The sequence below is a fragment of the Cebidichthys violaceus genome, unplaced genomic scaffold, assembly GCF_023349555.1.
Source record: "Cebidichthys violaceus isolate CVI_PGR_0920_01 unplaced genomic scaffold, fCebVio1.0.p SCAF_130, whole genome shotgun sequence".
Classification (NCBI taxonomy): domain Eukaryota; kingdom Metazoa; phylum Chordata; class Actinopteri; order Perciformes; family Stichaeidae; genus Cebidichthys; species Cebidichthys violaceus.
Genome location: NW_027176297.1, coordinates 293677 through 314984, shown reverse-complemented (window position 1 = coordinate 314984; position 21308 = coordinate 293677). Strand labels below are relative to the sequence as shown.

Here is a 21308-nt window from a genome sequence, read left to right as displayed (position 1 = left end):
AAACCTCATCTTATCTAAATGACAACCTGAACCTGTACCTATTTGCTACGCTGTGACTATAGTGTAGGTTATTTTAAAACCAATGCCAAACAACTTTGTTAAACAATAACATATTGCTTGTTAACAGTGAACCATATACTTTAAGTAAAACGGTAATATTTCCAACAGCATTTGAAAGCAGCATAACCGTTTGAGATCTAATATGCAGTCAGAGTTTTTCAAAAATGTAAATGCTGTGAGGTTAAAAATACATGCATTTCCTCAATAAATAGCATACTATGAATGAATAAAATGCTGCATTAAAAACGTTATATATGCACAATAAATATAAAAGAGGCCAGATTAGGCTATGAAGTCGTGAAAATATAGGCAGGGCTGTAGATGAACAATACACATTCTAGGCTAAATGTTGTGTGTAATATAGACATATAGTACGAAAAACAATTTGCAAGATATTGATCATCTGACTCTCAACCCCCAGCAGAATGAAGTCTTATGAGTCAATGGTAAATCAAGAATGATGGCAGATCAATAGTTGGATTAGACATCTTCTCATAAGGCAAACTGTTGTGTTCACTGATCTTGAACTCAAGGACATGCCGAATTTGGTTACAAGGATTATATAAAAAGATGAACAGCCCTTTAAAGTTTTTTAGAAAATAAATGTTTGAAAGCACTTACATTAAACACTAAAGATTTAGCGTTCAGGAAGAACAGCTCCACTGTCGTGTTGTCTTTCAAGAAGGTGATCTTCTCAATATAAAACCTGTGAAGAGTTGTTTTTTTTGGGGTCAGCAAGGTTCACTTGAGATAGAATATCAATGCATTTTACTGATGCCTCAGCGTTATTCACAACGTGTCAAATATAGTTTAACAATCACGCAGCAAGACTGTGTAAACTGTGTTCCATCACTGCCACCTGCTGGTCAGGACCAAGCCTCTGAGGCCATGAAGCTCTCAATACTAACGTGCTTCATATTAGGTCCATATACTACTATTCACAACCCAGCCTAATACACAAAACATTGACATTTTATACCCTCAGTGTAGGCTGATGTTTCTAATAAAGCAGTATTCATTATTTGGGAGGCTTTTGCAGTGAGAACACTCACCTCACCAGGAACTTGAGTTCCAAAGGCCCCGAAGTCTTGGAGAAGTCATGATCGAGGACTTTACGATCCAGCTGGAGCCAGTTACTCTGGCCACTGGTCAGGGGTAGAAGAACAAATCATGTGTTGGAATACTGCTATCGTAATTCTCCTCTCTTTTTTTTTTCTGTGTCCTCTCTTAAGGCGTCGGTTCTAAATCAACCAACCCCCCTTTTTGATTAAAAGAAGATGTAATAAAACCAAAGCACACACACCACTTGGACATTGCACTTTTTTTTGTCTTTAAAATGCCAATAATATTAGGAAATGCACTTACGTGTCATCTACGAAGCACAACCCAAAGTATTCTTTCTCCTTCAGGGTAAAATGCGAGGCCACCAGATCTAACAGCTCGCGGGACAACAGCTTGGGCTGGAAAGATTTAGATTAAAACACAGGAGTTCAGTTTAGATTTGAATGCTAAAAGGTAAACAGGTGTGACATGAGGTTTAAAGCAAGTGCACATGTGACACTGACAAGAAACAAAAGCAATGCAGACACACATCATCAAATCCAACACAATTTCAGCACATCAACATAATCTGGCAGGGTTGCCTGAGGAGGCCAGCAGTGGAAGTGTCCTCTACCTGAACCAGCAGCTCCAGCTTCCTGCCATCGAGGAGGTGAACCTGACACAGGCGGCCCTCGGTCATCTAGAGGAGGACGGACAACGTTAAGACAAATCCTGCAAAGCAACACAGTCGCTGGCAGAGCACACTGTCTCCACCTCCACCTCTCCACTCAAAGCCGTGCATTCTTCCTCTATTGTAGCCCAGAGAATAAAATGAATTTGTGCTGAATGAATAAGAGGATCCGTTAAGTGTCCATATGGGACGCACGCTTCCAAACATCAAAGTCATTGCCGACATCATCATCCTTATTTGTAAGAAAGAAAGCAAAAAAAAAAAAAGGCGCACCGGTGAAGTTTGGCCATAAATCAGCTCTTTATAGGAGCAGCGTGAGTCATAAACAAAGACTCAGAAGTTGAGGCTCCACACATGCTATTGTCTTTCTCGCCCACATATCCTTCCTCTGCAACAACGCCGGTCTAATGAAAATCCCTGAAATGTCAACATCCAACGTGTTCCTCTGCCGGTAAGAAACAAAACCGAAAGACAATGAAGTCCTGGTGCAGGGGTTTTAATTGAATTCCCGCTGCATTGTTGAAGATGAATGGCTTCAGGATTCATTCTGTTGCAGTCAGCAGAACTGCCTTTCACTGCAGGACGAGGTAGAAATATTATTGTGGTGATGAATATTGGTCAAGTCATATTTCAGTGTGTGAAGTTGTTGCCAACAATCCAAGCTGATATTTTACAATATTCTAATTCCTTCATACAAACGTGGTGTTTATATAATCTGTTTCAGTGCTGTGGATGAAATGTAATCTCGATACTAAATGTCATAAATCATTTAGGAAATCATACGTAATGTAGCATTGTGAATTTTCTTTTCTCTGTGTTCATAAAAGTTTGTGCCTGTGGCATTTGTCACCATAAGAGCAGACTAAACCCATTTTGCCCACCTTTACATTTACATTAGTTGTTCACTCAATCCTTCTGTAGTCGCGTTCTTAAGTTAAAGGAATATTTCAACATTTGTATAAAGTTTGCTAACGTTAGCTGACGTTAGCCACCATAAGCTACTGGCCGTACCAGACACAAGTAAGTAAGGCTGTAGAGGTTGCTTGTGAATACAAGTTTTCATTTAAGTTATTTCCGCTCTCAAAAGTGATAGTATGACAAGTTTGATGTATTGTACCACATATTTTGTTGAATACCACATCAGTGGTAATGGTCCACCAACTCACCACATGGGTAAAGGCAAAGTCTGGTATAATATAAAAGAAAGAATCCACATACTTAAAGCCACTACATCAATCTTTATAATCGGGATTCTGGCGCCCCCAGTGGCAGTATATATATATATATATATATATATATATATATATATATATATATATATATATATATATATATATATATATATATATTTATTTATTTATTTATTTATTTATTTTTACAAACCAACACTTATTCTATGAGACAGTTTTAGAAAATGCTTTGTGATCATTTTGAAATTCTACAAATACCAGTTTTGATGAGTTAAAATATGCTTTTTAGTAGATGAGCGATTAGTGCAGAGTCAGAAAAAGGGACTTGCTGATGCTATAAAAAAGGCACAATCCTATTCCATCCCTCTGTGAGTATTTTACTGTCTGATCTCTGCAACACTGAGTCGAGCCTAAATTGTCTGTTGTTGACGCCCAGGAATGTGTCCGGGACGCCCTTTTTTTTTTTTTTTTTTCTGTGACTTCAGAGGAAAACATGTGGCATCCAACTGCTTGGCCTCAGCGTTTGGAAAGTGAGGGTCACGTCAACGTCCGGCGTGACCGCGGAGCGGGAAGACGCCTTCTGGCGTGGCGTTTAAGCCTCACTCTCTACGAGGACACATTGTTCTCTGCACCACAACAGAGCATGCCGTTTCACTTTTATACAGCACAAGCTACTTTTCCACTGTGTTGCGTTTCGACGCCCCACACCGCAGTGTGATTTACGGTTCTGTGGGTAGAGCTGTACTTCTCAACAAAAGGGTTTTATTTGCAGTCACGCTAACTTGCTGTTGTGCTAACTTTTGCCCCGAAGGCCCCCCATATTTCAGCACCATACCCGCTGCGTCTACTGTCTGGTGTGGGCTGCACAGCGGGGCTCTGTTAAGCTCCATATCTCACTGGTCCAGAAGAGGCAAGAATCTTTGTCGCTGACAAAAAATAAAGGAAAAACAGAGAAGCTCACCTCAGTGAAATGCACACTTTGAGTCGTCTTGATAAGGAAAATAGGTTTGGCTATGTGTTCCATAGTTTAATCTGGGATTAATCACTGAAGCACCCCTTTCATTGTTGTGACTGTCCCATGGCACAATCTTTTCCCATCTATCAATGCTGCATTGTTGCAGGGCAGTGACATCAAAACATAAATGGACAAAGGCCCTCTAGTTATCAGTCTGACGTCAAGCTCACAGCCAGCCATTGAATTTCAGATTCACCTTCAAAATCTCCGCACATCACTCAAAAATCTTCTGTCCTGAACGCTCAAACACCTTTCAAAGAATTACCTAAAACATGAAATGAATTCTTAGAACGCTTTGATGGGAATCTACTGTTCACTATAAGTAGCAACGAAGACACTTTTATCCAGTTTTTTTTTTTTTTTTCAAAGGGCTGACAGAGATCGCTGCCCTCAGACCAGCTGAAGAGAGCGGACCTCCCCAGGTCCCAGATGATGAAAAGAAAAGGTCGCGACTGTGTCAGGGAGGTCATCCCCCTTAAGCTCTGTCGTTACGGCCCCGATGGGTTCCCTCTCCACATGACCCCTCCAGCCACACTGACCTGCTCAGGCCCACCCTGCATTTAAAACGGCCTCATACTTCTACTCTGCTACATTTCAGAGGGGCATTTTGTCCTTTTTTTTTTTTTACTACTTTTATCTATAAATACAACTCATTTAAATGAAGATTTTACATACAAAACACATGATTGGTTTAAAATACAATTAGTTACAATTAGCCCCAACTTGACCAACTACAATATGACGCTAATGCATCTAGAACACGCCTTCTTCTACTAATGTATATGTAATTCTGTAAGGTAGAAAAGGGAAAACAGATTAAAGGGATTTATTCTTGTGGTACTTCTTAGAACTCTTTTCAAGAGAAAGTGCTTTTAAACCTACCTGAGAGAATTTATCAAAATATTGTCATTGTTCTTACATGTCACCATGTTCATATTTCTAGCTTTTTGTACCTTTATTCCTTTGTAATTGTATTAGTGACTAGTAAAAACTGCCATCTTTTACAAAAGGTGGCAGTGCTGGAAAAAAAAGCAAAGAAGAGGAACCTGAGCACTTTCAAGTTTACAAAGAGTGTTCAGGTGCTCCAGCAACAACGCATTTCAAAGACAACTTTAAAAGTTCTCCTCATCAGCACAGACAGTGAGATCAAACGGCTGGTCATGCTGCTTTTTTTTAATGACTGCCATATGTGCTGCGGGAGAGACCCTCGTTAAGAAAAACAGGCTTGGTGACTCACCAAGAGGCAGCCTGCGTGTCTTCACATCCACACACACAAACAAACACATGCATACACTAATGAGCCAGATGAGGGAAAAAAAAGCTCACTTAACTCGGGAGAAAGTTGAAGGGAGGTTACGCACAATTGAAGCCATAAAAATGCAATGGGTGATTATAGAAATCCATTTGAGGCTCAGTAATTAATCCCACATGCTGTCACTAAAGCGATCAATTAAACCTGCTATAGTTAAACTTCTTTTCTTTTTACAGAAAGCATCCATGCTGCTGTCATACCTGGTAGCACTTTCCAATCCTGAACCAGGCTTCGAGTAAGCGTCTGCATGGCATCATCCCACGACTGTACCACCTCCTCAGGGTCTGATGCGCCAGGCTCCAGACGAGCTGGCTGCCCGATGCTACCAGGTCCTCCATCCCTCGTATGATGCGCACGGCCATGGTTGGCCAACCCTTTTTCTCCACTGACGGCGGCTCACAGCTCGGGAACCCAGACAGGGGATGATCCGCAGACCACTTTTGTTTTGCTTTCCGATGCAACAAGCTGAAAGGAGCAGCTAGGCTCTGGCGCGCGCGCACACACAGTCCACTATGTCTCACCAGCTGATGTGATGTCAGTGAGAGTCGGCGCTCCGGAGAGGCTGGAGCGCAGCAGCGTGCCTCAGGCTTGGTCCTGGGCCCCGGTCCAAAACACTGCCTCATAGTGAGGGGAGCGCAGGGGAGGGCAGGGCAGAACCACAAGGCCCCTGCTGCAGAGGCTCCGTCTCCCCCATAAACACAACAAACACAACCAACTCCGGCCGGCCGCTCAACCTCTAAAGTCATAAACACTTTCCTCCGTTGCTCCCTAAAGTTTGCTCAGCTTAAGCGAATGACATCATCTTTTACTTTGTTGTTTAATTTCAGCACACTTTTCGAATGCATTGTCTGCAAACATGTGTGTGGGAACGGTCTGCAACTTTGTCTGGGATGTGAGAGCAATTTCCTGAGCAGGCCAGACATCTCCACCCATCATATTCTGCAGCAACACTCAAAATAATTAGTCCTGTTTGGACGGAAGAACTGACGGGGGATAAAAAAGCTAGAAGTGAAACCGCAGGGGGAAGAAACGTTTAAGAGAGGCTTTGATGTAACAACGTGGAGGCTTGAGACTCGCGACCAGACGTCTTCCTTTGCACAGCTGCGATCGATCAGCAAACGTGGCACACGGGCCAAACACCTGACTCAGACAAACAAGTCAGAGAATACTGAGAAAAGCAGAAGATGGAACAGCTCTCAGCGGAAACATTATCCTGCTGTTTGATTATTGAGTGTCCTCAGTCCCAATGGGGCTGTTTCATTGAATTGTCTCAGAGGATGTAGACTTGAGGTTAGACGAGCAGGCTTGCTGTTGTTCTTGGATCAATAATTCCCGAAAACATGGCGAGGACAGTAAGTGAGTGATGCTCTCTGGCTCGTCAACCATTATTGAGGAGGCAGTGGAGCTGCTCAGACGGTGACAAACTGTTACAGTCAGTTCCAGAACTCTCCGTATGTGCTCAGTCACCCAACGCTGTACACAAACAAATAATAAACAAAAGTTATAGCGCCCGTCAGGCATCGAATTGCTTCTGTGCGTGCAGTAATGCATGTGAGTGAATACAATCTGGAAATGAGCACATCAATTACTACGCCGATGCAGGCAGTGAACTAGGCTATACTGAGCAGTGGCAGCTGGGACATTGGGTCTTTAATAAAGATTTTTAAAAAGGTACAATGAGCAATTGACAAATGCACAAACGGATCGTGTATTTGCTGTACTCTCAAAGAAATAGTTCTGCATTTTGTGCAATACGCTTATTTGCTTGCTTGCCAAGAATATATGTATGCGGAGAAGATAATTGTCATGTTTTATATCACCTTGCTCTCGAACCCAAATAAACTGTTGGAGCTTTACTCACATCCTCACTATCGCCCCCCCAACTAAACTCTTGTCTTTAGGACAATTGAAACGCTCGCTTGCACTAGAGCTCATAAACTCGGTCTTTACCCGACGCCATGTTTATCTCAAGTGACCGATCGGTACTGAGCACGCGTAACTCTCAACAGAACTGAGAAGGAAGGGAGCTGGCTCAAGTTTCAAGTTTAGCTTATTTATAGAGCACTTTTAAAAACATGGAAAACTACAATACAGCATAGAAGACGGCTCCCTCCTTAGATATTTCCATCATCAGCTCTGAAAAATAAAACACAAAGTCTGTAATTCCTCTTCTTCTTCTAGAAACTCAATTGCCAGATTCCTTTAAATCTTTGGAAAATAAATCCCAAGCTGTCTGTTGTTGGCAGTGAATCTCCTGACATACTTTTTATCTTCAATACAATAGACATTGAAGGTTTATTAATATATAATGGCGGCTGTTATAAGAAAAATAATGTACAGAGTTAAACCAGAAATAATACTGACACAGCAAATGTGCTGTTAGAAGTTCCTTCCTTCGGAGTGTAGAAAATGTCCTAACAGGATTAAATACTATTGATGCTGTAATCCACCACTGCAAGAACCGGATGGATCTATTTCTGGAAAACAGGATTCAGCACCAGAGACCCGATTTGAAGGTATATAGATAGAGCGCAAGCAGCAAACCATGATAAACACGGACAGATGTGCGAGGCCACAGCCGCCTGGAGCAACAGTGGCCAAGACAGCCAAACATATGGTGGACACAAGCCGCTGATCGTACACATGATCGCCACGTGTTCTGGTCCACACAATGTTCACAAACTCAGGGTTTCTGGTGCATCTGGCAGCACAGTAGTTCTGAGTTGAGCTTGCATGCAATCGTAAAAAAAAAAAAAAAGAGTTTTAAATAGCTGCCAACATTCCACTTGTATTATTTATTTATTACATTTATAAATAAGCAATTAACGTTCAATTAAAAGTACGATTTCAAAAAAATCTGTGAACTGACTTGAATATAATCTATGCAGTGTAGGGAAACAAACAAAACATTGGTTATATTTCAACGTAAGGGCATGCGGGCATTGTCTCTGGAGCCACGCACATTTCCAGTGAACTGACACACAGTATGCCAAATGCCTGCAGGCGGCAGATAATCCCAGATGATTTCCACGCTCCATACTGGGGGGGTTGCGGTGGGGTGAAGATGTAGGAAGAGGCAACGACCTCGGCTCGAATCAATCCGTGGGAGTCTACGCTCAGAGAGGGCGTCCCGTGGGAAAGTGGGAATTAACTGTCTGCTCTAACTCTGAGAGACGCACAATAAGCGCCGTCTGATCCTCAAGTTGTTTACAAGTGCCCATGTCTCAGTGCTCTCTTTAGCATCTTTTACTTATAACATATGTGTATCACTATCGTGCAAACCGTCTTATAAAAACCCTCATACACAGATTTTCGGATTTCAGTGACACATGTGATGCATTTGTTGACTTTTGGTTTCATGAAGGAGACACAAACAGTGGTCTCCTGGGTGAAAATCCTGTGTTTGTTTGACCCATCTATCCACCCGGACCTCCTCCCTACGCGTACATTGTCGCTCTTTGTGCTACGTCACCTGACATCCAGCTTTTTTTTTGGGGCGGGGGGGGGCGCTAAAGTGCTCTTCTTATGAATATCTTTACACAGGCAGCGTTCATTGTAACTCAGTATGCATGGCTGCTGTCTCCGTCCTCTCTCTGTCTCCAGCCTGGTACCACGGCTGTAAACACCATGACCTCACACCGCAGTCCGTCACCCCCGCCTCTGATGTCACTCGAGTGTCACTCCATTCCTCATGTGCTGCACACAGGACTGTGCTCACTTAAAGGCTCATTCTGTTCAAGCTGTTGCTATACTTTCCCCCTTCGGTGGAGCACAAGCAATTGTTGCGGGAGTGCGGCGGTGGCTGACATACTTATTGCTCACACTGCAGCGCCCCTTTACAGCCAGCAGATGGGGAAATCGAGTGTCTCACACGACCCTCTGGGACTAAAAAGGGGAAATAATTTAGTGCTGGAAATTGTTTGGTAAATTATGCTGCCTGGAGGGGTTTCTTATTATCTTTATGCCAATGTCATGCCCTTTCTCCCTAACAGAAGGGCCTCATTCTACTTGCCTGGATTGAAAGTTTTAATAGGAATACAGACAGACAGGCTGTTACAATTTAGCCCACTGCTTTGTTCAGTCCCAGAAGTTCGGTATTAATAGGCCCCCGAATCTGTTGAGAATACAAGGCAGGGCATGACAGGGGCAGCCACGCTGCCAAGATCATCACAGTTCCCCCCGTCCCTGGGCTCACTTCAACATGGGACGGCAATTACCGTGTACAGTAAGCGGTAGATTAATTGTCTAAAAGGGGAAGGCCTCCGAGTGATCATAGCAGAGCCCGAGCGGAGCGGGGAGAACAGCTGTCACCCACACGGCCCTGCAGCTGACGAGCTACGCCACATACTGAGGCTGCAGCTGACACGCTGAATGGAAGCTGTTCTGTGCAGTGTGCCCGGCACGCTCCCTAACACACACACACACACACACACACACACACACGCTGTGGTAAGTTATAACGTGCTTGCCTCACAGGACCCGGCCTGCTCGCTTGTCATGCTTCCTGACTGTCACTCGTGGTTAGAAATGGAGCAGGTGGACACAGCTGTCAGAAATCACGAAACTGGGAGAGCGATTTGTAGTCATACATCATAGATGAATAGATTACGTTCATAAAACATGAAAGAGGGCCATCTCTGCTCATGTATAGATTATGGCCTACATTTTTTTTTTTTTTTTTACGTAATGAGCTTTGGTACTGCAAAGCCTGATGTGTGACAAGCCAGAAAATAAAATACCGTGGCTTCTGTCTGCTTTTGCCGTCGGTAATTCTCTCCTCGACACATGCTTTGACGGCATTAAATCAACACAAAAGGAACTACAATTCTTTTTTTTACAATATGTCTACCCTGAGGTCGTCAGATTTTTTGACAACCGTGCCAGTGAGTGAATGATTGCCATTATACATCTTGACAGAAATTTTCACTGCATCCGTTAAAAAAAACACACAAGACGTCTTAATTACAGCCAATTAACACCATGTGATAGAACTCCATTTGGCAAATGAATGGCGAGACAGAGAAGCTTTTTGTGTGTTTCGGCGGTACAGTCAAGCCCAGCTTTGTGTGGCCTGGCGGGGGGTAGAATAAGAAAAGAGGGCAGGGAAAGAGGCGAGGGCCCGGCTGCTGCTGCCATCCACACATATAGGCTCGTCGGTTGCGTCTGGGGATTTGTGGTCAGCTCCTCTTGCTGTACGGGACAGCGCTCAGGGGCTCGCTGCAGGCCACAGGCCATGACAAACCATGTGTGTGTGTGTGTGTGTGTATGAACCAGATGCTATGGAGAGGAGGAGGTCAGAGCGGGGAGCATGCGGGGGGGGGGGGCAGAGGCCAGAGTAGCAGCCTCACAGTGTCTGCCGCAACAAAATGTTGCCCCGAGGGACAGCGGGTGCTCAGATTTGTCCAGACATTTCTTAGAAGGGGCACAAAGAGCTTGTGTCATTAGTTTTCAATATCATAGCCAAGTGATGGAAAATATGAATGGCCACTGTGGGCATCTCCACGGGCGTGCGAATGAAACAAAGAGAAAGCGAGGGAGATGAAGCAGAGGAGGGGGAGGGGAGGAGACACCACCAGTGAGGGGCTTTAATGAGCCTTGAGGCGGCGGAGGGGGTGAAATTATTGCAGGGAAAGAAAAAATAAAGAAGGATTTAAAATTACCGATATTGTCTCTGAAGGAAAGAATAAATACAAAGAGGGCTTAAGATCTGAGATTGAGGAGATATTTAAAAAGCATTCCTTTGTTTATTAATAACAACTTATATAAATGATCTGTCATGTTCCAAACCATCATAGTTCACTTATAGTTCACTGCGAATAACAGCACAAAGCTGTTTTCATTCAGAGCTATGCTGGGAATTAGTAAATGCATAAGATTTACAACCCTAAACATAAGTGATTTAAATTTCATTTCTATCCATGATTGTAAATGATGCCTCAGGGAGACTGGGTGGGGATCAAGGAAAAGACCTCAGTTCAAGCTTATATGCCAGTTTAAGGAGCACACAGCGAAAACTGAACCTCAACTTTTAGCTAAACGAGTGTAAAGCCATGCCAGCTGCTCTGTGAGGCGGTTAGACCACTAAGGCACAGTGGCGCGCTTTGAGCTAAATGCTAACATTCTCTCGTTCAGCTGACGTTTAGCAGGTATATTGTTAAGGCTCACCGACCAGATGAAGAGTCCGATTTTATGGCAATTTGTCCAATAGTTGCCATCCCTAGAGCCGCACTGCTGGCGTGGCTAGAAACACAAGGTACTCCCTGTGTGCTTCACTACAAAGGTATAAAATCCTATTCGTGGCAGTTCACTTTGATTGGTAACATGTTGCATATTGGCTCTGTGTAATCTGGTTTTAGAACTGAGGGAATTGGTTTCATCTGATACCAGAAATTGAGCCCTTAACACATGCTAAGGGGCTGCAAGGGTTATAGCCCCCTTCAATTAAACCAATACATTTACATGCTGTATAGACACAATGAAGTGTCTAAATCCATTTTGCCGCAGCAATTAGCAGAGTTGTGGCAGTTGATATCTGCATTTAGATGATGTGCAGTAATGAGAGCCCCTGGCTTATCGCTCTCAATCCAATTTACTGACTTGATAATCAGATCAGAAACATGGCCTTATCTGGCCAGACAACAGAGAAATCACAACTGATCCACATACTGTATGTTGAAAACTGCACTCCGGTAGCCAGTGTGCTGTGTAGACACACTGCAGAACCAGCGTGGCACAAGCAGACATCACTTTGAAACATGTCGGTATTATTCAGCCACCAATACGGCAGAAAACCTCTATTTTTGTCCGGCTGTGTATGAACACAAAAGCTCTCGGTGGACTGAAAGCTCTCAAAGACTCCGGCTCCGTCAGAGTGATTTCAGGAGGTGCCATGATTCGTAGGGCGGGTGAGTTCGCTGGGAGTCAAATGAGGATTTATAAGTATGTAGAGTTTGAAGAAGAAAGGGCCTGGAAACAGAGCATCTGTTCCTGCTTTACTGCTGCTAGAACGTCTAATTCAGTACTTTTACTGTGACTACACCATCACATATTCTGAAACAGCTGCTACACTGCAGGATGGAAAACACGTCTCACTGCTTTTCAATATTTCATTGGTTAGAAAAGACTGTTTTTAGGGTAAAGTAGGTAAAGATCCAACAAAAGAGGCTGAAAACAACAGGCTATAGGAACTTAAAGCTGCACACAAATATTTCCATATCTACAATGGTCTAAATCAGTATGTAATAATATAAATGTCGTTCAAAACAAACCCAGAGAATTATCGCCTGACTCTGCAGTTCTCCCCTGCTGCTCTACGGAGCGTTTTAGTATTTTTCAGCTCATTGTTGTGGTTTTAAGGCCCGCAACTTAGTTCTTTGGTCTTTTGGTTCTTGTTTACGGCTCTCATCAAGTTATTTTCAACTCGCAGCGGGAAAGCTGCGAGTTGAAAATAAAAAAAGTTTTATGCACCATCACCATGTGTCACACAGACAAACTACAGCAACTACAGAGTGGAAATAATTGTATAAGAGCCAGACAATTTCATCGGGACATGGAAAAGACCAAAACAGAGCTAAAAGGAGACTGAATGTTGGACTTAAATTCATCGGGGGACACAAACACAACGCCAAATGAACGCTAGTGTTGCTTTGTGTCTGCTGGATGAGTACAACACTGTTTGCTAATATCTCTAATGAAAGTGAAATATTTCATTGAGTACTGTGTTTTATGTCTAATTACTGATTCTCTTACAGTGGCAGCCTTACAGTAGTGAGAGACCGTCTGTATGCAGATCGCTGGTACCCACATGCACCGTGAAAGCATTACCAGGGGATGGCAGTAATTTCATTTTAGCCATTCCAGTAGATCATCTGTTATCTGGACGGTTAAATAAATTACAAGCGGTCCTTTCTAATCATGGGATGCGCCACATAATGTCAAGCAAAATAGGCCAAGCCGCTTCAGCTGGCTTCATAACAGAGTTTCATCAAACTAGATGTTTGCATAGCAACTAAAACACATATGAAAGATTTCTGCAATACTCTTAATTCCTCTAAAACCATTACATGGTTTAATGGTTTAGAGGAATTAATCTATAACGCTTATGTAATGTAAGAAATATGAAGGAGGTGAAGTGGCAATTATTCTTTTCCTACATATAACCATTTAGCTATCCAATTTGTCGAGTAGGGCTGCGACTAATGATAGTCATTTCATATTACATTTATCTAAACCAATAGTCCAAACATTAAATATATTGAATTTACAATGATATAAAACTGAGAAAAGCATCAAATGCTCACATTTGAAAGCTGGAGCAATACATGTTTGTCATTCTGCTTGGGAAAGGAGATAAATAGATGACTCAAAATATTCATTTTCAGTCGATCGACTTGTCAATTAATCAACTATTAATTTCTTTATTCTGTCATGTAAACATTTCCAATCCCACTCTGGTTTGGAAGACACAAATGAATGTAACTGCCCATATCGCTCAGCCTAACCAACCACTGCCTTCCCCTGGGGATACAGTATTATCTTTCTTCCCGGAGTGCTTGACACCTGTTACAACAGCGCCCTGCAAACCACCTCCAGCCCCGTACACAGTATCATCAAACACTGTCCAGAACATCCACCCAAGAGAGACAAGTGTGCTGCTGTTACAATACAAGCTGTTCTCAGCAATACCTACGAAAATGAATGGGCTGTAATACACAAAATCAATCAGTATGTAATCCACTTCACAGTGAATCAGGAAGTGTAAAGACTGCAAAAACCCACACGGTTGTGATGGGAGGTGAAAGGGTCAAACCAAAACCGCGGCCGCTGTTAGTTCCCCGTGTGAAACAAGAAGTCAACGTTGATTTATTGAACTGAAGTAAGGACACTTCCGTGGTTATTTTAACCCAAACAAAGCTCTCTTCCTAAACCTAACCAAGCAGTGTTGTTGCCTGAACCTATTGAGGATGCATTGCACAGTGGAGTGCGGTACAGTAGATGAAAGGGTATACGCACACACTCATATAGGTAACCTATGTATTTCAAAAGGAAGTAGCCGAGCCCTAGGAAACACGACGCGACCAAGATCAAAGACAGGTTTTCCTCTGACACGTCTCCTCGCCACTGTATCACCACACGCCTACGTCTGTCCACCATGTTACGGCTAACATGCAGTCTCTCTCTCCGTCCCTGTCAGAGAGCTCAGAGTGGACCAGCAGGGGTGCTCGGTTTCGGTCCACAGGGCTAGGTGATAATGACTCCCCCCCCCCCCGCTTCTACTCCTCATCCCAAAACTGCAGCGGTGACGGTGACTGCAGCTGGATGATTTCTTTCTTTCTGAACTGCGGGGCATTGTGAGCGAGTGTCGGCCTATAGGTGTTGGTTTCCAGTATTAACCCAGTGAAAAAGAAGAAGGCTCACATAACACTCCATTAATGATGAGAGCACCTATACGCGCCACACCTTAATGACACCCGCACCGCAAGTGCACTGACAATGGGACTTAAACAAAATTAACTCATTGAGGCAATGGTGGAAAACGAGAAGAATCGAGCACACCGACTCAACAGGAAATTACTTTGTGTGTGTGTGTGTGTGTGTGTGTGTGTGTGTGTGTGTGGGGGGGGGGGGGGGGGGGTGAGCATCTCGCACATTCACAGAAGTGTTTCTCCTCTCCGTGCCCCCATCGCTTCTGGCTCTAAACATGTGAAACGGAGTCGAGCACTATCGATCACTGTGGATCCGAGGCTGTGGGGTACGTCTGCTTTTGGTACCTTTTCCGTTGGTGCCTGAGAGGGTAATAATAGCAGCTCGGGCCCTTTCTGTCCACCCCCCCACCCCCCCCCCCCCCCCCCCCCCCCTCTCCTCCTTTACCTTACACACACCCACGCTCACAGTGGAGGGAGTCTCATTCCAGTCATTACCTTTCAGGCTTTCAAACATCCCCTCAGCGTCATCACCACACAGCTCTCCTGCTGTGTGTGTGTGTGTGTGTGTGTGTGCGTGTGCGTGTGTGTGATCTGTGTAGGGTAAGTTTAAGAGGAAAATGGGTAAAAAAAAAAAATGGAGAGCGATCACTAGAGAGGGATGGATGGATAGAGGCACACAAGCAGCATAATTACAGTGAAGACCCTCCTCCTCCTCCTCCTCCTCCTCCCTTCCTCTTTCCGAAAACCCTCGCAGGCAGGCCGACAGCAGCACAGACAGAGAAAAAAGGTGGTGGAGGGTTTTGCTTTGTTGTGATTTTCATTTTCTCAGCCTCACAGCAATTACATCCCAGAGACACATGAGGAGGAGGAGAACACAAACAAACAAAAGAGGGGATTTTCTGCTCTGGAGTGAAACGCTGCACAGATCTGTTGGGTTCAGGGCTGCCTCTGCTGCCTGAGGTTGTGGATGAACCCACCAGGAAGCAGGTGCTCCCCCCCCCCCCACTAGGATCTATACCTCACCTGCCTGTGCAGCAGCGCACCGCATTTAGATTTTTAGATACTGAATAGTCGGGTTAACAAGGAAATTTAGATGGTGAACATCAGGAGGGACACAACAATCGTTTTTAATTATAGGATGTTTCCTTAAAAACTGTCCTCCCCTGTTTTAACCCACAGCTTTGCCTTAAACTCATATACTGTAACTTTGCAGGTGAAACAACATGACAGGAGACTAAGTACTAAGTCGTAATGGTCAGGTGTTTGTATACCTGCTCTGAAAGGCCACACTCGGGGCGGAAAAAGCCTTCTGTCACAACGAGTAGCGTGACAGGATTAATCGTACCAACGAGGGTCAAAGGTTGTGTGAAGAAGGAAAAACGAGAGCTTGAGAAAGAAGTACAATTCTTGAATACTGTGTCGGAGAGGTGAGGGGTCCGATCTGACAAGCACGTTGTTTGAGGCATACTCTGGAACTTAAGGGCCGGCAGAATCCATCAAATGCGGGTCAGAATGTCAAACATTTCCTCCCACACCTTTCCGACATCAGAATTACAGTTGCTGCAATTTCTGTACCTTTCCTGACAATCTGACATTCACGCCAAGTTATTCACTGCGATCTCTAACCTTTAACCCCACCAGTCTTAGGTTTGTGGGAGTTAGGCCGTTCTGTAATAAATATCAAATAAATGACAATATTACAATGTTTTTTTTTTCATTCCCGTAGAGACAATTTGAGTGAACTTTATGTTTTTTTATAAATTGGCATGAATGCCAATGTGATTTTGAATGTGGTTTTCTTCTGGAACAGAAACCGGACTTCATGTTTTACTTTAAATCTGGATTAAGTTTTTTACAGGTTAAAACACAGGATCTATTATGAATAATTATTTCTCCATCTTCAGTTTGAAATATTATTTTACAAACTAAAATAACACAGCAGCTGTATTTGACTTTCACACTTTTTGTCTTTATTTCATTTTTGAAATGAAATGATGTTGCTATCAAAGCTGAACATAACCTCTACACATTAACATCTTCAGAAATCATAAATAAATATTTCTATTTAAGATTGAAGCGCTATTTTTGCTTTCTGTGTCATTAAGACAGTTGTCACAAGTGATGATGTGTAACCAGCCTCGTGTTTAAACTAATTTGTGTAGGTTGTTGTACTGGCATAAAGCATGCACTGTTGGAATTGTGATTAATTTCCCACTAGCATTCCCCCGGGACAAGGGGCTTTTACTCTGAAGTGCTCGGGTCAATAGCCACTGATACACATGGGTAACCAATAAATCCATCCTTGTGTCCATTCTTTAAATAATTCATAAGGAAGCGGGATTGGGCGCTGCATTTTGAGGGGATTTTGTCTGTCTTTAAACAGATTGGAGCTTGTTTTAATGCAGTCTCTTTCATCGAAATGATATGGAAACCAGCTCCCAGAGGAATTAGCAACCAGCTGAGAGCCGCTCTCCGGGGCTGATGCTAATGTGTTCTGTTGTATTCTGAAGGGGAATAAACACAAAAACCAACCCTCAACATCATTATTCACTACAGCACCACATTAAAGGACCAAATCCCGCAAAACAAAACACAACACAACAGCGTTTTCTCATAAAACACTTTCCATTCGGTATTTCTTTTGTATGCAAGAATCGTAAATTTCGAAAAAAAACACACACAATGAAAGCGGCGTGTTTCGCAATGTCTGTGTCTTGCACGAGAAACCGAGGGCCAGACTCTTTGTTTTACTCAGGATGTCCTGTCTGAGGGGACGAAGCAGACATGAAACAAGGAAGAGAGCCGTAGTGCCTGCACTCTGCTGAGTTGGTTCGCAGCCAACGAGGAACAGATTCCTGTTGACTCAACTTTCGGTGTGAACCGCGTTTGCAGTGATTATGCCACAGAAGGAACTGAAAGCACCGGGGACATTAACAGCTACCTTTATGGACTAAATGATGTTCCTAAACACACTCAATGAGCGAGGCTGCAGACGTCCCCCTCTGGACTGAATTGAATTGATTTCCACTGCGAGGCCTATTGATTAGCGATGACCCACAAACACAGTATCTAGAAAACACTCCACTGCCTGACCCTGAATGAGGCCTCGGGCACCAAGCCTGTTTACATATATTAAAGTGGCATTCCACAACCTCCATGTTTTCTACTTCTGTCAACAGCTACGCACTCGTTGAACTGGTGTTTTTCTCATCACCACTTGTCAATCATATTTTTGCTACAAGACGGTTAAAGCTTTAGAGAGAAGAATTTAGAGATTTGTCCTCTTACAAATTAACAGTATAATTCATAAGCAATAAAACACAGCCTTATGGGATTCAGTTTGCGGCTTTTATGACTCTTTTCCACTCGTGTCCCTGTTACGATAGCTTAGCATTTTCGCGGTAGTTTAGCATTACGCAGGGGCTGCTCTTCTGCAATAGCGACGCGGTCTTGCTATGAAGAGGGCCAATCCACCAATTTTACAGGGGGTTGAGTGATGTACCCTGTGGCTCCGCAGTCTCACTCTGATGATGTCATCAGGGCTAAACTGCAGGGTTCAATATTTTGGAGCTTAACTCATACTGGGGCTAAAAGTCAAGATTTCCTGGACTCTGCTTCTTAAAATTTTGATAGTTCTTTGTTTTAATTTGTCCCTTGAGAGTCCATTAACTTTATGTAAGTGTAATAGTATATCACTGAAGTACACCTTTAAGTTTCTATCATCTTGATAGAAGTTTTTATTTTTTTAAATATACAATATGTACATACTGCTACCTGCACAAACAGGGTGTGTAACTTGCAAGGATTCCCACTTACCCCTGTCACATGCCAGAGTTTGATCAAGGGTTTGATCTTTGTGAGCGGAGGAGATCTGTTGTCACAACCAGTCCGGCCAGATCTTGTTTCCCAGCAGAAGAGTCGATTTCGTACTGAACCGGCGTGACAACAGTATCGCGTAGCATAACTGACTAATGCGCTCATTCAACTCTCTGCGGAAAGAGTCATCATAAAGGTGTGTGGGAAAAGAAGAAGAAAAATGCTGACGAACAACTCTGAAACTCAAAACAGGGGCTGTGAGGAGAGGTGGGAACTCGTCGACAGCTCAGGTCACACTCTCTCCCCAGGTCGACTGGATGTGGATGTTTAATCTGGTTTGCTCTCACAAAAGGCCACCTTGTGTGGACGAGGTCGTTAATGGACCCTGATTGGCAAATCGCTCGTATCTGTGCCGGGGCCGAGCCGCGGCGTTGGAATATTCTGTGGCGGTTAATAGCTTTATTGAATCAGAAGCGCTGACCCCATTAAAAGCAGCTGAACATCCCAGAACCAAAGTCAACACAAAGCAGCGCTGCCTTTGCAGTTCGTCTCTCTCTCTCTCTCTCTCTCTCTCTCTCTCTTTGTGTGTGTGCCTGTCAGAAAGGGACACAGCACATGTTGCTCTCATGAGGAACAAATTGAATATCATCACCGACACAAACCAGTCCTGTGTCTTTGTTCTGCCTCACTCACACGACTGGTGTCACTGGGTTTCCTTCTGTGTGTGTCATTATTATTTTTTTGAATGTATAATATATATTTCTAAAGCTCTGTATGAAAGTATTCATCCAGGTTTTTTTTGCCGACCCCAACACACACACACACACACACACACACACACACACACACACACACACACACACACACAGGATATCATATGCCTGCCATGCCTGCCTGCCCATTGTTTGTTTTGTCCAGGAAACAGGATATTCACACAGAGGAGAGCGGACCAGCTGACCACAGAGGCAAAACAGAAAGAGGATTTTCTTGTTTTTTACTTTAAAAACAGACCAGAAGTTCATCTTATTCCTCCCGTCCTTTCAGTTTAAGGTGCATCACTGTGGCGTCCACATCAGTTTTAATGTTCTCCCACCGGTCCAAATAACCAGTCAAGACTCAAATTTGAGTTTCCCACCAGGGGAAAGCACTTCTGTTGACATGTCAACAGTTCAACATGCTGACGTTTAGGCAGCAGAAGTCAAGTAAAAGACATGTAGGCTGCCAGTTCACAGGAAGCATGGACACGTTTCTACTCAAACAGAGCGAAATGAGCGCTGTTGATTGATGTAGTGAGGCATGAGCACAAAATACACGACTCTCCACAGAAACACTCTATAAAATGTGATGCTGGTTATGTTACTTTTATAACATCATCTATCTTCCTTGTTTGTATTGCCATTGCTTTCATTGTCTCTGTTTTTACCATGTAAAGTGCCTATGAGTGCCTTTTAAAGGGCTACACAAATAAAATGTATTATTCATATTATTCTTATTAAAATAGAGCATTTAAATGGCACATGTAACACAAATGTACGTTTTAAAGCACCAAATAAGAGCAAGACGTTTGCAAGTGAGTGAACATGAAAGCAGTTACAGGTGATCTGAACGAGAACGAAACGTTTCTCACCTTGTGTCTTTTGTTGTGATGTGAGCGCGCTCCCACTTATTGTCTGCGCGCGGAGCGTCTCAGCCGGCACCGGGTCAGTGAAACGAATCCACCTCTCTCTCTCTCTCTCTCTCTCTCTCTCTCTCTCTCTCTCTCTCTCTCTCTCGTGAGAAGATGAGTATGACACAGAATAATAACACAAAGAAAAAGGCTCGTGGTGGATGAAGAGGAGGTTCCGCGGAGTTCATCCGCAAAGTCCAGGAAGCGAAGCCGCTGCCATAACAGCCGTGTCTCTCCACACAGTCAGTCAGTCAGTCAGTCCCATCCGTCCACACACACTCCTCCTCCTCCTCCTCCTCCTCCTCCTCCTCCTCCTCCTCTCCGCTGCCGTCCACAGATCTAGGACGGGACAGATGACAGTGTCCCTCAGCGGCGCTCTGCGCGTGGCGGTTGGCCAACAGCGGAGGAGAGCTCTCTGCTGACAGCGGAAATCAATTAAATATTTAAATTAAACACCGCTGTCAAGAGTTGTCTCCGGAAAGCAAAGTGGATCAGAAAAAGACGTCTATGTAACAATGCCTGGTCCTGTGTTATAGTTCAAGATGTGTGGATTGGTTTGTAGGAACATTCGGTTCCTGCTTTCTCCATCTTTTTGTATATTGCTGTGCCTGAAGTTGTAATGTGCTCAACGTAGAAGGGATGCACAATGTGTTTTTTTGACTTATTATGGGATATCTTTCTCAGTCATAATAAGTTATTATCCGTTGTTCTGTTGTTGGATGGGGAAATGTATTAGAATATGAGTTTGGGATGGCGAAGTGGCCCGATATCAAGGATCATTTACTGTCATTATATAACACAGGGATGCACAACGGAGTTCACGTGTAGCCCATTTGTAACACAACAAACACATGACCAACAAAACAATAACAGTAGTACATTCCTGTAGCGCATAGTTTTTTTTGCATTTGCATCATAAAGAATACAACGTCCGATTTACATAGCTTTCTTGAAGCTGCTTAAAATCAATATTTTTAAATTAGCAAAGAGGTTCTCTCTATAGTGACAATCCCACTGAGAATTACCACCCGACCATACAACTCTACCGAGCATCTCAGAGTAATGATTTTGACTTTGTCATCAGTTACACTC

General features: G+C 43.5%; 1 protein-coding gene across 4 annotated transcripts in view; it reads right to left on the bottom strand.

Moving 5' to 3' along the window:
- Positions 1-20428, bottom strand: part of frmd4ba (FERM domain containing 4Ba) — a 40936-nt gene extending 20508 nt beyond the window's left edge. Inside the window, exons 1-5 of one of the 4 annotated variants that reach the window (XM_068708036.1) lie at positions 20178-20428; positions 1736-1801; positions 1426-1520; positions 1113-1205; positions 682-766 (exon numbers count right to left, since the gene is read on the bottom strand). In XM_068708036.1, coding sequence (XP_068564137.1) covers positions 682-766; positions 1113-1205; positions 1426-1520; positions 1736-1801 — 339 coding nt within the window. In that variant the 5' untranslated portion in view covers positions 20178-20428. Of the gene's footprint in view, positions 1-681; positions 767-1112; positions 1206-1425; positions 1521-1735; positions 1802-5509; positions 5796-20177 lie in introns of those variants that run through there. The other 3 variants (XM_068708033.1, XM_068708035.1, XM_068708034.1) reach the window with 3 other exon arrangements.
- Positions 20429-21308: the final 880 nt, after the last annotated feature.